Genomic DNA, 17319 nt, shown 5'->3' with positions numbered 1-17319 from the left:
ACTGAGAGTGAGTAAGAGTGACAGAGTAAGAATGACAGAGTAAGAGTGATAGAGAGTAAGAGTGACAGAGAGTAAGAGTGACAGAGAGTAAGAGTGACAGAGTAAGAGTGACAGAGAGTAAGAGTGACAGAGAGTAAGAGTGACAGAGAGTAAGAGTGACTGAGAGTAAGAGTGACAGAGAGTAAGAGTGACAGAGAGTAAGAGTGACAGAGAGTAAGAGTGACAGAGTAAGAGTGAGTATGAGAGTGAGTAAGGATGACTGAGAGAAAGAGACTTTTCTTCTATGGAAGAAAAGAAATGAAATGAAATGTATGCTCGTGATGGGGTGCATCTATCGAGAGCTGGGGTTGTTGCTGTTGCGAACTCGTTAGAAGAAGTGGTTAGAGGTGTTTGTTTGGGTTTAAACTGTTAGTAGATAGAGGTATGGGAATTGATTTGGAGGAAGGAGGTAATAAAAGTATGTGTTTGTGGGAGAAAGGAATTGGCAAAACGATCAGGGAAAGAGAAGGTCCGCAAAATAACAATTCACTTAGGGTATATTACACTAACAGTAGAAGTCTAAGAAATAAAATTAACGAATTAAATGCTCTTGTCTGCACAGAAAAAATAGATATTATTGCACTTACCGAAACGTGGATGAATGTAGAAAATAGAGAACTATTAGCTGAATATCAAATATATGGATTTAAACTATTTCACACAGATAGATATATTAGACGAGGAGGTGGAGTAGCCATATATGTTAGGGACAATTTGAAATGTAGTCTCAAAGAGGGAATCAAAACAGAGCCACACACAGAAACTATTTGGATTGAATTAAACGAAAAAGCTAATAATATTATAATAGGAGTAATATATAGGCCACCAAATTTAGACAGAATGGAAGCAAAGCATCTATGGGATGAAATATCTAGAGCATCTAGATCTAACAGTATTTATGTCATGGGTGACTTTAATTTTAGCGGAATAAACTGGTTGAACAAAACAGGGAATAGTGAAGCAGAAGATTTTCTAGAATTAATTGACGATTGCTTTCTTACGCAACACATTAAGGAACCAACACGGGAAAATAATATTTTAGATTTAGTGTTAACTAACAGGGAAACGCAAATTAATGACATCGAAATAGGGAGTGAGCTAGGGAGCAGTGATCACAAAGAAATCAGATTTAGCATAGAATGGAATAGACCAGTAGGAGAAAATTCTGTTAAAGTGCCAGATTTTCGAAAAGCTGATTTTAATAGCCTAAGAAATTTTTTGGGTCAAATTGATTGGAAAGTCTTGGGTATGGGGTGTGGGCCGGTCTTGGAGCGAGACATGAACCCAGCGATAGGTGACTTAAATGGGGATTTCGATGTGGATTCATTATATAACTTATTTAAGAATATTCTAAACAAAGCACAGGAACGTAGTATACCATACAAATTGAATAGATCGAATACTAATGACCCAAAGTGGATAACAAAGAATTTGAAGAACCTTATAGGTAAAAAGAGAGCTTGGTACAAAAGAATTAAAAATGGGGAGGTCACTTTAGAACAGGAATTCGTACAACTGGTTAGAAATGTTAAAAAAGAGATAAGGAAAGCAAAAAGAAACTATGAAGTTCGCATAGCAGGGCAAGCAAAGACAAATCCTAAAGGGTTTTTTCAGTTATATCGTACTAAGACTAGGGAAAGGATAGGTCCATTAAAAACTGAGACAGGTCAAATAACAGATAGTGATGAAGAGATGAGTAGTATTTTTAATAAATATTTTGTATCTGTATTCACTAAAGAGGAACTTAACAATATGCCTTCAGCCGAACAAGTCTATGTGGGTGGGGACGAGGACAGGTTGACGAGTTTAGCAGTTACCAGGGAGGATGTTCTTAAACAAATAGTAAAACTCAAACCAAACAAATCCCCAGGGCCGGATGAAGTGTTTGCCAGGGTGCTTAAAGAATGCAAAGAGGAGCTTTGTGACCCACTGTCAACCATATTTAATAAATCGATAGAGTCAGGCAGAGTGCCAGAGTTTTGGAAAGTTGCTAATGTGATACCAGTTTTTAAGAAAGGAGATAGATCACTTGCGTCTAACTATCGACCAATTAGCCTAACGTCTATTGTGGGAAAGTTACTCGAATCTATAATAGCAAATAAAATTCGTCTTCATCTTGAAAAACATAAATTAATAATTGAGTCGCAACATGGTTTTATAAATGGCCGTTCATGTTTAACAAATTTGTTATCTTTTTATTCTAGCATTGTTGAGGCAGTTGATAGTGGTAAGGATTGCGATGTTGTATACCTTGACTTTAGCAAAGCTTTTGATACAGTGCCACATGAAAGACTGATTAAAAAGATAGAGTCTCATGGTATTGGGGGTGCTATATTAAGCTGGATTAGGGCATGGCTATACCAAAGGAAACAGAGAGTTAGTATAAATGGAATCAAGTCAGAGTGGGAAAATGTTGTAAGTGGAGTGCCTCAAGGCTCTGTCCTGGGACCTCTGTTGTTTATAATATATATAAATGATATAGATTCAGGTTTGAGTAGCAACATTTGCAAATTTGCCGATGATACGAAAATCGGTAGGGAAATTAATTCGGAGGAGGACTCACTATCACTTCAAGTTGATCTAGATAGGGTTTTGAAATGGTCAAAGGATTGGCAGATGCAGTTTAATGCTGATAAATGTAAAGTTCTGAGGTTAGGTAATGATGATAGAGTTACAAGATACGAGCTAGATGGTGTTGTGATTGCGAAGTCGGATTGCGAAAGGGATCTGGGAGTTATGATTAGTAAGAATTTAAAACAAAAGGATCAATGCATAAATGTTCGTAATAAGGCAAATCGGACACTTGGATTTATTAATCGCAGCGTTAGTAACAAGACACCTGGTGTGGTTCTCAAGCTATATCTTGCTCTAGTTAGGCCCCATTTAGATTATGCAGTTCAGTTTTGGTCGCCATATTATAGAATGGATATAAATTCACTTGAACGTGTCCAGCGTAGGATGACTAAGTTAATTCCCCAAATTAGAAATCTTTCATATGAAGAAAGATTAACAAAGCTTAAGTTGCATTCACTGGAAAGGCGAAGAGTTAGGGGTGACATGATAGAGGATTACAAGTGGATGAATGGACATAACCGGGGGGATATTGGTAGGGTATTAAAAGTATCAACACAGGACAGAACACGAAACAATGGGTATAAATTGGATAAGTTTAGATTTAGGAAAGACTTGGGTAAATACTGGTTCAGTAACAGGGTTGTTGATTTGTGGAACCAATTGCCGCGTAACATTGTGGAGGTGGGGTCCCTCGATTGTTTCAAGCACGGGTTGGACAAGTATATGAGTGGGATTGGGTGGTTATAGAATAGGAGCTGCCTCGTATGGGCCAATAGGCCTTCTGCAGTTACCTTTGTTCTTATGTTCTTATGTTCTTAAGAGTGAGTAATAGTGCGTAATAGTGATTGAGAGTTAGAGTGAGAGTAAGAGTGGTTGAGAGTTAGTGAGAGTAAGAGTGATTGAGAGTAAGAGTGATTGAGAGTAAAAGTGATTGAGAGTAAGAGTGATTGAGAGTAAGAGTGATTGAGAGTAAGAGTGATTGAGAGTAAGAGTGATTGAGAGTAAGAGTGATTGGGAGTAAGAGTGATTGGGAGTAAGAGTGATTGGGAGTAGGAGTTAGAGTGAGAGTAGGAGTAAGAATGAGAATAAGAGTGATTGAGAGTAAGAGTGAGTAAGAGTAAGAATGAGAGTAAGAGTGATTGAGAGTAAGAGTGATTGAGAGTAAGAGTGATTGAGAGTAAGAGTGATTGGGAGTAAGAGTGATTGGGAGTAAGAGTGAGAGTAAGAGTAGGAATGAGAATAAGAGTGATTGAGAGTAAGAGTGATTGGGAGTAAGAGTAAGAGTAAGAATGAGAGTAGGAGTGATTGAGAGTAGGAGTGATTGGGAGTAGGAGTGATTGGGAGTAAGAGTGATTGAGAGTAAGAGTAATTGAGAGTAAGAGTATGAGAGTAAGAGTGAGAGAGTGAGTATGAATGGGTAAGGGTGACTGAGAGTGAGTAAGAGTGACAGAGTAAGAATGACAGAGTAAGAGTGATAGAGAGTAAGAGTGACAGAGAGTAAGAGTGACAGAGAGTAAGAGTGACAGAGTAAGAGTGACAGAGAGTAAGAGTGACAGAGAGTAAGAGTGACAGAGAGTAAGAGTGACAGAGTAAGAGTGAGTATGAGAGTGAGTAAGGATGACTGAGAGAAAGAGTGAGTAATAGTGCGTAAGAGTGATTGAGAGTTAGAGTGAGAGTAAGAGTGGTTGAGAGTTAGTGAGAGTAAGAGTGATTGAGAGTAAGAGTGATTGAGAGTAAAAGTGATTGAGAGTAAGAGTGATTGAGAGTAAGAGTGATTGGGAGTAAGAGTGATTGAGAGTAAGAGTGATTGGGAGTAGGAGTGATTGGGAGTAGGAGTAAGAATGAGAATAAGAGTGATTGAGAGTAAGAGTGAGTAAGAGTAAGAATGAGAGTAAGAGTGATTGAGAGTAAGAGTGATTGGGAGTAAGAGTGATTGGGAGTAGGAGTAAGAATGAGAATAAGAGTGATTGAGAGTAAGAGTGAGTAAGAGTAAGAATGAGAGTAAGAGTGATTGAGAGTAAGAGTGATTGAGAGTAAGAGTGATTGAGAGTAAGAGTGATTGGGAGTAAGAGTGATTGGGAGTAAGAGTAAGAGTGAGAGTAAGAGTAAGAATGAGAATAAGAGTGATTGAGAGTAAGAGTGATTGGGAGTAAGAGTAAGAGTAAGAATGAGAGTAGGAGTGATTGAGAGTAGGAGTGATTGGGAGTAGGAGTGATTGGGAGTAAGAGTGATTGAGAGTAAGAGTAATTGAGAGTAAGAGTATGAGAGTAAGAGTGAGAAAGTGAGTATGAATGGGTAAGGGTGACTGAGAGTGAGTAAGAATGACAGAGTAAGAGTGACAGAGAGTAAGAGTGACAGAGAGTAAGAGTGACAGAGAGTAAGAGTGACAGAGAGTAAGAGTGACAGAGTAAGAGTGACAGAGAGTAGGAGTGACAGAGAGTAAGAGTGACAGAGAGTAAGAGTGACAGAGTAAGAGTGACAGAGAGTAAGAGTGACAGAGAGTAAGAGTGACAAAGAGTAAGAGTGACAGAGTGTAAGAGTGACAGAGTAAGAGTGACAGAGTAAGAGTGACAGAGTAAGAGTGACAGAGAGTAAGAGTGACAGAGTAAGAGTGACAGAGAGTAAGAGTGACAGAGAGTAAGAGTGACAGAGTAAGAGTGACAGAGTAAGAGTGACAGAGAGTAAGAGTGACAGAGAGTAAGAGTGACAGAGAGTAAGAGTGACAGAGAGTAAGAGTGACAGAGTAAGAGTGACAGAGAGTAAGAGTGACAGAGTGTAAGAGTGACAGAGTAAGAGTGACAGAGTAAGAGTGAGAGAGAGTAAGAGTGACCGAGAGTAAGAGTGACAGAGAGTAAGAGTGACAGAGTAAGAGAGTGAGAGTGATTATGAGAGAGTTAAGAGTGTGAGGTGTGAGAGGGTAGCTGGCCAGGGAGGCAGGATGTGTGGTCACAGGCGAGGCCTAGGCCTCGTGATCTCTAATGTTGGTTTTTATATATATGTTGGATTTTTTGTCCTGTTTCAAATTATAATTATTTAGCAGGAATGTAATAAGATATTGCACAGTATTAATGTGACAATAATATATGCATTATTTCCTTGATAATCAAACTTGTTGTTCAAAGATAATATACAATCTTTGAAGGAAACATTTTGAGAGCGCGAGCTGGCAACACTGGGCTGGTGGGTGAGAAAGACATATGGTTAGTTGTGCTCAGACCTTCATTGGTGAAGGGTGTGTCCCAGCTGGCCGCCACCAGCCGCCACCCGCCGCCCACCACCCGCCGCCACCCGCCACCACCCACCACCAGCCGCCACCCGCCACCACCCACCACCAGCCGCCACCTGCCACCAGCCGCCACCTGCCACCACCCACCACCACCCGCCACCCGCCGCCACCCGCCACCCACCACCAGCCGCCACCCGCCACCCACCACCAGCCGCCACCCACCACCAGCCGCCACCCACCACCAGCCGCCACCCGCCACCACCCACCACCAGCCGCCACCCGCCACCACCCACCACCAGCCGCCACCCGCCACCACCCACCACCACCCGCCACCACCCACCACCAGCCGCCACCAGCCACCGCCACTCACCACCCGCCGCCACCACCCACAACCCGCCGCCACCTTCCACCCACCCACCACCAGCCGCCACCCGCCACCACCCACCACCACCCGCCACCACCCGCCACCCGCCACCAGCCACCGCCACCCACCACCGCCACTCACCACCCGCCGCCACCACCCACCACCAGCCGCCACCCGCCACCAGCCACCACCAGCCGCCACCCGCCGCCACCCACCACCAGCCGCCACCCGCAACCACCCACCACCAGCCGCCACCCGCCACCCACCACCAGCCGCCACCCGCCACCCACCACCAGCCGCCACCCACCACCAGCCGCCACCTGCCACCACCCACCACCAGCCGCCACCCGCCACCACCCACCGCCAGCCGCCACCCGCCACCACCCACCACCAGCCGCCACCCGCCACCAGCCACCGCCACCCACCACCGCCACTCACCACCCGCCGCCACCACCCACCACCCGCCGCCACCCACCACCAGCCACCACCCGCCACCACCCACCACCAGCCGCCATCCGCCACCACCCACCACCAGCCGCCAACCCGCCACCACCCGCCACCAGCCGCCACCCGCCACCGCCACCCACCACCGCCACTCACCACCCGCCGCCACCACCCACCACCAGCCACCGCCACCCACCACCGCCACCCGCCGCCACCACCCACCACCACCACCCACCACCACCAGCCGCCGCCGCCGCCACCACCACCCACCACCACCGCCGCCACCACCCATCACCGCCGCCGCCACCACCACCCACTACCACCGCCGCCGCCACCACCCACCACAGCCGCCGCCGACACCACCGCCACCACCCACCACAGCCGCCACCACCACCCACCACCACCACCACCCACCACCGCCCGCCACCAGCCGCCATCACCACCACCACCACCACCAGCCACCATCACCGCCACCAGCCGCCACCACCACCACCACCAGCCGCCATCACCGCCACCAGCTGCCACCACCACCAGCCGCCATCACCGCCACCAGCTGCCACCACCACCAGCCGCCACCACCACCACCACCATCCGCCATCACCGCCACCAGCTGCCACCACCACCAGCCGCCATCACCGCCACCAGCTGCCACCACCACCAGCCGCCACCACCAGCCGCCACCAACGCCACCACCACCTGCCACCAGCCGCCACCACCGCCCGCTATCAGCCGTCACCGCCCGTTGCCACAGTCGCCACCGCAAGCCGCCACCGCCAGCCGCCACCAGCCCCCCCCACCGCCGATCGTCACCACCCACCACAGCCGCCGCCGCCCGCCACCGCCCGCCACCGCCCGCCACCGCCCGCCACCACCCACCACAGCCGCCACCACCCACCGCCCCCCCCCACCGCCGATCGTCACCACCCACCACAGCCGCCGCCGCCCGCCACCGCCCGCCACCGCCCGTTGCCACAGTCGCCACCGCAAGCCGCCACCGCCAGCCGCCACCAGCCCCCCCCACCGCCGATTGTCACCACCCACCACAGCCGCCGCCGCCCGCCACCGCCCGTCACTGCCCGCCACCGCCCGCCACCGCCCGCCACCACCCACCACAGCCGCCACCACCCACCACCCGCCGCCACCACCCACCACCACCAGCCGCCGCCGCCACCCACCACCCGCCGCCACCACCCACCACCACCAGCCGCCGCCGCCACCACCACCCACCACCACTGCCGCCACCACCCACCACCACCAGCCGCCGCCGCCACCACCACCCACCACCACCGCCGCCACCACCCACCACCACCAGCCGCCGCCGCCACCACCACCCACCACCACCGCCGCCACCACCCACCACCGCCAGCCGCCACCACTCATCACAGACGCCGCCACCCGCCACCGCCCGCCACCACCGCCAGACACAGCCGCCAGTGTCCGCCACCGCCGCCACTGTCCGCCACCGCCGTCACTGTCGGCCACCGCCGCCACTGTCCGCCACTGCCCGCCACCGCCACCACTGTCTGCCACCGCCACCACTGTCCGCCCGCCGCCACCACCACTGTCCGCCCGCCGCCACCACTGTCCGCCCGCCGCCTCCACTGTCCGCCCGCCGCCTCCACTGTCCGCCCGCCGCCGCCACTGTTCGCCCGCCGCCGCCACTGTCCGCCCGCCGCCACTGTCCACCACCGCCGCCAAAGCCGCCACGGTCCGCCCGCCGCCACTATCCGCCACAGCCGCCACTGTCCGCCCGCCGCCACTGTCCGCCCGCCGCCACTATCCGCCACCGCCGCCACCGCCGCCACTGTCCGCCCGCCGCCGCCCTGTCCGCCCGCCGCCACTATCCGCTACCGCCGCCACTGTCCGCCCGCCGCCACTATCCGCCACCGCCGCCACTGTCCGCCCGCCGCCACTGTCCGCCCGCCGCCACTGTCCGCCCGCCGCCACTGTCCGCCCGCCGCCACTGTCCGCCCGCCGCCACTATCCGCCACCGCCGCCACTGTCCGCCACAGCCGCCACTCTCCGCCGTACAGCCTCCCCTCTCTCCGTTAGTAAATAATTATAATTGTTAGTAAATAATAAAAGAAATATAAATTATTAGATTTTTTTTACCCTTAAATTGGTTTTAATATTTAAATTGAAAATAATAATATAATATAAAATATAATAAAAATAATATAATATAAAATATAATTTAATTTCAAGAAATTTAACTTTAAACACAAAGATGTGAAAAGGGTTCAGATTATTGGCTCAAACCTTTCATAAGAGATTCATATTGGTATATGAATGGATTATGAATGACTCATGTTAGGAGTGTAAAGTTGCCACAACATCTCAAATTAGTGTTAGATACATATGTCTTGGTTATAAGTTTTGGAAACCTATTTAAGTCCACACACAATATCGTATATGATACGATAAAACAAACGTTTCCAATACTTTCAAATACTTTCCAGATATGTTGTGGCAACCTAAAATTGTTTGCTGGGATGGGGCACAGATACACAATATTGGTGCATTTGAGGACACCATGCCCGAACTTCCAACACTTATTGCAAAGTTTAGGAGAGGGAATGTAGTCCTGAACGGAGCATCAGGCACCAGCAAGAATAATAGAGGGCAGAAGGGACCTACTATCAAAGGCGATTTTTTCAACTCGAAGGGGCTGACGGCGGCGACCACGAAAGGGTCGAATAAACGAGTCCTCCTGGAGGAATGGCCTTGGGCTTCGAGGATATGTTTAATATCCTCATGGCAATCTTTGAGATCCCGAACACCAGTTGCAACATGGTGTGGAAGGAGAACACTGCCAACACTGGCATTTAACTGAGCGTTTTTTGAGACAAGAACAAGGGTCTCTCCAATGCAAGACAAAGCGCTTAAGCGAGTAACTGCATCCTGAGAAGGAGGAGCGACGACATGCATACCGTAACTGGTGGAGTTACAAGTAACAGAGGATTCTATGGAATCAACAAGGTGTTTATGGAGGGAGAAATCGTCAGGAGGAGTAGAATCCAGATGGTGGAGATCAAAGTATTTAGCCCACGTAGCGGGACCAAACGAGGCGTTGTAAGTGTTATTACGGGAAGGGATCGTGCGAGTGCGCCGTGGCGGGGACGGCGTTGAGAACCCCCAGAGAAAGATTGGGATAAAAGGCCCAGTAGTCACAATGAGAGACGAAGCCGTACCAGGGGACGAGGTGGTTACCACTTGGGGCTAGGGACTCGACCGTACCGCAGAGGAGGGAGGGGAGCTGAGGGAATTAGTCAGGTCGTCGGGGCCCAATGCAACGGGGGCTACAGGGCCTGGTCTTCCAACACAGTCCGACTCGGGGGCTTGGTCGCCCACCCCACGAGCCTGAGAAGGTACAATTGAAACATTAGCTGCCATTTAAATGAGGAAAAACTTTCATTCACGAATGTGCCCCACCACACCCACCTTCGAGCCATAAGTAGAGGCAAGACACCCAACAAGAAGCTATCGCCAATCCCCCTAGGGGTGCGTCGTGAGTATACGCCCCACAAATGCCACCTTAAGAACTGTGAGTCCGTCGAGAGCGGGTTCAGTGACAAAAGGAGGAGCATCACACTCTGGCAGCTGCCCACCAAGCCCCCTCACGGCGGCAAAGGGCCAGACAGTGAGGGGGTAGATATCTAATAAACTGGCTAGTACAGACGCATGTGTCTGTTCTAGCATAAATAGTAGCTACAATAGTGAACTTGTGATCTGGGTTCCAGAAAGGTCATTCCTTAGGGCCAAAGGAATTTTTTTTCGTTTTATTTGGGAAAACACAAATACAACAATAGAAAAACATCAACATCATCAATCACATTGTCAAGGCAAGAAACACAGTAACAAACGTTACAACAGGAATATTCACAGACAAAAGTCGTACAAAACACTAATAGGTAACATAAACATATGTTACAATGAAATACAGTCAGAAAAGCAAAAACAGCAGGGCACTATAGCGCAACAAGAACCAGGCAAGAAACACACAAAAAATAACCCGTAGCCCAGAGCACATCAAAACAAATAAAGAAATAAAGCAACACAAAACAAGAACCAGACACACAGTTAATCATCCTCATATATATGATATAGACGCCGCGAGTACTTCTTCGTATATGCATCCTACCAAGCCCACAATTCTGCAGACACGTTAACGTGACTACGTGATCCTCGAGGTCGATGCATTAAGTCAGGAACATCCAGCTCGGCGCCTTCCACCACGAGGGCGGAGGTGACGGGAAGAGGTCGCACAGAGCTCGTCGGCGCAGACGGTGGAACCACAAGGGGCTGGAGCACAGGGGCCGATCGAACAGAGGGCGGCAACATAGCAGCCAGAGTCGCAGAGGAGACAACTACTCCCTGCACACAACCAACCCTGCACCACCCCCCTGTGGTGCAGGGGGCCGACACCACAAAGGGGCGGAGTAACATAAGGCGACTGAGCAGATAGCAGCTGTGCAGCAGTCGGCATCACTGAGGGCAGATGCGCGGAAGGTTACAGATATGAACGCCAGAGACACGGGGGCCGCCAGAACAGAATCTTTCTTAAGAACCAGCACCAAGTCCCCACCCTTTCCTGCAACCTCGACCGGTGCCACACCCTTCCAACCCAGGGAAGCAGCAGTCGGAGAAGCAGAGGCAGCTGGAGAAGACACAGAACCAGGGCTAGGTAATAGTCACACCACCATTCACCATTGCAACACGGCCCACAGGAGCAGCAGACACTCCAACATCGTCCTCCACATCACCATCCACAGAAGACAAGCTTCCGGAGTCCCCAAAATCCCAGACGTCGGCCCAGGCCTCACCACGAGGTGGAGATAGACTCAACGCTCTCAGCGATCGCTTGGTCACAGGTTGCAGGTTGTCGGAACTATCACCCCCGCCAGGAGGCACTGTAGCAGAACCTCCGGTCGCCCGTGCAACTCCACGCAGCACACGATCACTCAACATCGCAGCCTCAACAACCCAGGGAACAGGACCACACACTGCTGGAGATTTCAATGCGTGCATATCGACACGGGCCGAAGACACAGCTGCCAGAAACAGTACAGGCCGGGGCGCAGGCTGGACGACCGGGGACACGAGACCACACACCACAGGAGACAGAACTGGAGACTCGACTGGAGACGGGACATGAGACAGGGCAGGAAGGTGGCTGAGGTGCGGGAGCCGGGGATGCATTATCTATCACCCCGACACATACACCCCCAGTCACATCGAGGTTGGCACCAGAGACCGGCAATGGGGCAACAGACGAATGGGAAGTAGCATTCATCACAGCAGCACCTTCTGACATGTCCAGGACTGCCAACGGGGAAAAGTCTTCCTCCCTGAAGGCCCGACCCAGCTCGCATCACAACCCGCAGCCTGATCGCCTGACAGTCCGCACCGGAAACAAGTCTGGGGCTAACACCCATAGAATACGTGTACCATGAAGCCCAGAAGCAGGAAAGATGAAGGGATGGGGTGCTCAAGTGCAGCGCCACAGTGCAGCCCAAAGGAGACTGCACTCATTTGGACACTCAAGACCCGCCCATACTGGGTAAAGTGTCACTGGAGATGGGAGTTCGGGAACTCAAAGGGAGCACCATGAACTGCCACATAGGTAGTCTCACTGCACCTGTCCGACACTTCTACCGAATCACAACCCTCAGGCAGAGTAAACATCCTCCCGTCATAGCGATCCACAAAGTCATGATACACAGCCGTGGAGCAGAATTTCACAACAGCTCGATGCCCGGATACAAGTTGAACGCCGCACACAGGTGCCACATCCACCCGCAACATACTGCAACATGACCACTTCAACTGCCGGGTAAGATACTGGGCCAGTAAATTCTAGGCCAATGGTATCCCTTTCGCTTCACAGTGGGGATGGGGGCCGCCAGGGGGGCTGCCATCCCTCCAGATGCCACGGCCCCAAGGGTCTGCTCACGAACACGAACTACCATGGGTCAGTAAACCAGGAACTCACAGGCGACACGTCCGCCTCTGCCCAGAGCCAGGTGAGCACTCTGCGAGCGTCTGTCTTAAGAGTGCAAGTCTTCGTCTCATCCCTCTCTTCTTCATATCTATGTTGTAATTAACAATAAGGTAATTGATTATAAATAATAAATATATAAACAAAATCTGCATAACAGTGAAGATCAAGTAATGTTCGGTTAGTTATGGGGTTAAGTGGCCCTTGCCTGCATTGTTGATATTGTTAACGGCCACTTCTGGCAGCAGCAACTGGCCACTTCTGGCAGCGGCAACTAACAACTTACATCTTATGGTCGTTGCGGCAAGAGTAACTATCGTTTTGGACCCCTGTTGAGGAGTAGCCAATTACATGCCAAGAAGGAACTGTTGCAGCAGACATTATTAACCAATGAGAAGCAGTGTGGTGAGTATAAAAGTGGGAGCTGGCAACGTGGTGTGTCAGTTACATCCTCACCGTCACAGTAAGACGTTGTATTATAGCAAAGGTTTATCTTATTATGTTATGTTTTGTTGTAGTATTAATTATGTTTTATGTTCATTTGGGTAATTATTTTTTAAGTAACCTAACAAGTATTATGGTAGATGTTGTATTGTTAAACGTACTTCATAACAATTAATGTGAAAAATTATTTTTATTTCCATCATGACCAAACTGGTAACGTCTTTAAGTCACACAGTTATCAATTAAACAATCACTAGCTATTTGATATATCCTTGCTTAATATTTTATGTACTGGGGTATATTTCGCTAAATTGCCCTTAGTGTTAAGTCTGTTAAAAAATCTGAGTAAGATCTTTTAATATCTCTTCTATAACTGTAATAGAATTCTTAAATGCTCTACTTGAATCGAAGTAGTTCTTGAATGGTAACTAAACTTTTAGTTGGTATTTACCCTCTGAACAAGGCAAGCTTTAAGTTGCTTGAGTAGACAGTATGTAAAATGTGTCGCATGGGAACCTATTAAAATGCTGTTCCTTACACAGGAAAAATTCTAATCGGTCTTGACTTGAAAGTTGAATTAATCACTTGGCTCAAAGTCATTACATGCCAATCGCTGGCCTGAACAGTTAAATCTTTTAGAGGACCCTCCTAACTAAATTGCAGAGCAGTTAACGTGACAGGTGTTGCAAGAAAGCTTGTAAATCAACATATCCTCTGCGCTGTGAGGTATGACTCCTTATTTCACTTAAGTTGCATAAACGGTTACTTAATCTCAATAAAATTGAATTTATATTATAGAATGACTTTTCTAAAACTCGTCCCCCCCCCCCCCCTCCCCCTCCAATCCTTTTGTCTATCACCATTAAGATGGCTACCCTTATATCTCGAGTGGATGCAAGTTGACAGTATTTGCTACTGCTATACATGTTAAGTATACACAATTTCGCTCTTGCATCCGTCTGACTTTATATTAAATAAATACTTGTCCGTCTTAAATATGGTAGTGCTTGAAGCGCTACACAAGTGTTTATGTACTGACATAACTAGTAAAAACTTTACCTGCTGGAGTTTCCTGCTGCATGAAACTGATATCATCGCAGTTTCTGAAAAATGCAATATTAAAAAGTTTTTTTTTTTTTTGGGGGGGGGGGGGGGGTTCGGTGATTAGGATGGCATAACGACTATTACAACAACTACATGAAATTGCGGAACCCTGGCGTTATCACCCAGCACACTCCAAACCTTTTGATAAGTATGTGCTAACCTGAAAGACATTGCAGAAAACAGATCCATGGAATGAAGCTTAGATTTAAAGTGTACTAATTTCACTTCGGTCAAAATGATAAGTAAAGCTGCAAATGTTCTTGGCCCAACGGTATGGGCACCCTGAATTGCCAGCGATGATAACTCTGTTACGTGTGGACGAGCGTACTTACTGGAAAGTGGTATGCATGGAATTAGTTTCTCCATATCCGTTGAAGCTTTCTAGGGTTATGAAAGATCGGCCACTTTACCCTCTACAGAAAGTTTATGCAAATAGCAAGTGATTGTATTAAACTAACAGGACACTCGTCCTAATGTACAGTAACTTGTCCAACCAAGCGTATACCCAGACAGAGAACCAAACCTCGCCTATAGTATTCAAATCTTAACATTCGACACTAACTTAAATAAGAGGCTGGGGAGAGGGGCAATTAAATATTTTTAATTAGATTTTCATTACATGCATTTTAGTAATCAAGCTGATGGGACCAGACCCATTGGAGGTATGACTTTGCTTTGAACGTGCTCTTGTAATCTCCTAGGCCAGAGATCAGGTCTATAACATAGATTATTTCTGACAATAGTGCAAAAGTCGCTGGAAAAGTTTAATCTTACACATGATTAATTACTGTTGTGATGGTAAAGCGTTGGTGTTCGGCTGTTTCAAAAGCTGGGGGCAGGGCCTCGTCACATCACAAAAAAAGAGAAAAGTTTGTCCTTTCGTCTGTGGTAAGGTAATGGGAAGACACACAAAACACAAGTATATAAACAATGATTTTAATTACTCTGGAAAACAAGACATGAATAAAGGCAATCTCATAAAATGCAGGACAAGTCAACAAACAAAATAAAATGTTATGGGTGCTGGAATACTGGCTTCAAGCTGCCACCTCCCTTAGTACACGAAAGCCAAGGCTTAGTCTACTAGCAAGAGATGTCAACTTCATGGAGCACAAAGATATTCTGAAGTCTGGCGTGCTGCTGCCCAGACGTAGACTCGCGGTGATGGTAGTGAGTGCAGGTGCGACGAGACGCCAGCCAATCGGCAACAGGCAGGCAGAGGATGAGCAATTTGCTGGTTACGGCGGGCTGTGGCCAGGTGTTGGGTGTGCAGGGTACGATTTGCTTCCTGGGCAAAACGTTTGGCGATACTGGTGGACGTATCTTCTATATAGTATCTTGTATGTTACGATGTAATGATGTAGGGAAGACAAGGCTCAATCTCTCTTCAAAGAGATTATCGTCACACTGTGAACATTAGATAGCTACTATGTCGAGCAATGTTTTGTTTATGGAACTTTACTGCTCAAATCTTTAACTAGTTTAATATATTTAGACTAGGTTTAAAGAAGCATACACTAAATTTTGCACAAAAAAAAAAAAAAAAAAATTCTCAAGTGAAATCATAAATTAAGATAAAAGATAACGTTAGTTGTCAGTTTTAAACTACTCGGCCCAATTAACTTCCCCTTCACAGCTACTATTGTTGTAACTTGCGTTTATTAAAATATTTTTTCGAATGTTACTCTAATTACAGATGACTGCCATAATATTTCTGGTAATGACAGCGGCAGTGATGCCATCCTGGGCCCAGTACTTCATTAGGAACGACGCTGCTCCCGCTATCTTGGGAGTCACTGTTGCCAGGCCATTCGTTACCTCAACTGGAAACGTCTTCGTATCTGAAGGCAGCCCCATCCAACCACATCAACCCTTCCCACAACTACCACCCCAACAACCGGTGTTTGTTCAGCCACAACTACCAAGCCAGCCTGAGGTCTTCATTCCTCAGGATCAAAAAGTATCTCCACCACTACCTCCCTTTACCTTCCGCCCAACTTCATCTCTGTGCAACCATGCTGCTAAACCCCTGGTAAAGTTTTATCCTTAGATATAGCAGTTTTAAGGTTAAATGGTACTTAACATGAGCCTCCACATAATGTATATTCCTAATTGTCAGGTTGACGAGGTAGAAGATGGCAGAGCGTATCACTTCTCATGGTGTCACGACTCTGGTCGACTCTACACCTGGGAGCAAGCTACCTATTACTGCTCTGGCCTTGGCAACGGCTTCCAGGCCGTCAGTATTGAAAGTAACAGGAAGCAAGAGTTAATTTCCAGGTTCATGATTGCACGTAAGTTGACAAGCTGGTCTTTGTGTTTAACTTGGCCTTGCGTGACTTACTTGGACGTAATGAAATGTTTTATTTCAGACTACATCAGCGACATCTGGACGAGCGGCAACAAGCGTAACTCGAGGTCTTGGTCGTGGTTATCTGGCACTTCCTCTCCTTACTCTAATTGGTCTAGCACTGGCAGGTGAGAACTAGTTTGTTGATGGTAAACAACTCTATTGGTGTTGACTGGTAATGATCATGGCCTTGACTACCACTGCTCTTCCCCAGGCGAGGACTGCCTCAACCAGACAACGATGAAGGCAACGAGGACTGTCTGGCGGTGTTAAACAACCATTATAACGATGGAGTCACTTGGCACGATTCCTCCTGTTTCCACCTGAGGCGCGTCATCTGTGAGGCTCTACGCTTCTACGCTCAATAGTTATTCTCCATGAATTCTCATTATTTTAATGTTGTAACTAATGGTAGTGAGCTTCTAACCCTATTAATTAATATAAAAATCATACTGTATAAAAATTAAGTAGTAATACCAATGCTATAAATGCACAAAATCATTGTTTTGTTTCTCTGAAGAAGTTTGTCAATAGCAACCATCTTACACAAACACGTTTGTGTGGTATACAGGAGTGTTAGGCAAAGGGGGAAGAGTGTCAATGTGGAGACCTTCAAGGTTATAAACTCTAGTCTGGTTAGATAAACAAAGGTAGGCTGCCGACATCTACATGCTGGAAAGGTCGGCAGTGTAGTGCTGACTAGACTGTAAGGCAACCTGTTCTCACTAGGCTGTTTAAAGCAGTGGCTGTCTTCCCCAAACGCAGTAATCACATTT

The 17319-nt window shown here is 48.0% G+C and overlaps 1 protein-coding gene across 1 annotated transcript; it reads left to right on the top strand.

Moving 5' to 3' along the window:
- The first annotated feature begins 13068 nt into the window (after positions 1-13068).
- On the top strand, positions 13069-16979 carry LOC123752259 (uncharacterized). Its single transcript, XM_069314551.1, has 5 exons — positions 13069-13108; positions 15890-16225; positions 16313-16487; positions 16566-16671; positions 16758-16979. Exons 2-5 carry the CDS (start codon positions 15890-15892, stop codon positions 16909-16911), a joined length of 771 nt encoding a protein of 256 aa, XP_069170652.1. The 5' UTR covers positions 13069-13108; the 3' UTR covers positions 16912-16979.
- The last annotated feature ends 340 nt before the right edge of the window (positions 16980-17319 follow it).

The sequence above is a fragment of the Procambarus clarkii genome, chromosome 79 (genome assembly GCF_040958095.1).
Source record: "Procambarus clarkii isolate CNS0578487 chromosome 79, FALCON_Pclarkii_2.0, whole genome shotgun sequence".
In the NCBI taxonomy this organism is placed as follows: domain Eukaryota; kingdom Metazoa; phylum Arthropoda; class Malacostraca; order Decapoda; family Cambaridae; genus Procambarus; species Procambarus clarkii.
This window is presented reverse-complemented; position numbering and strand designations above follow the sequence as displayed.

Excerpts from the sequence above, each read along its gene's own strand:
- LOC123752259 (XM_069314551.1), top strand. The coding sequence starts at position 15,890 with ATGACTGCCATAATATTTCTGGTAATGACAGCGGCAGTGATGCCATCC. Across the intron at positions 16,226-16,312 it reads ACCATGCTGCTAAACCCCTG|GTTGACGAGGTAGAAGATGG; the intron begins GTAAAGTTTTAT and ends CCTAATTGTCAG. Across the intron at positions 16,488-16,565 it reads TTCCAGGTTCATGATTGCAC|ACTACATCAGCGACATCTGG; the intron begins GTAAGTTGACAA and ends GTTTTATTTCAG.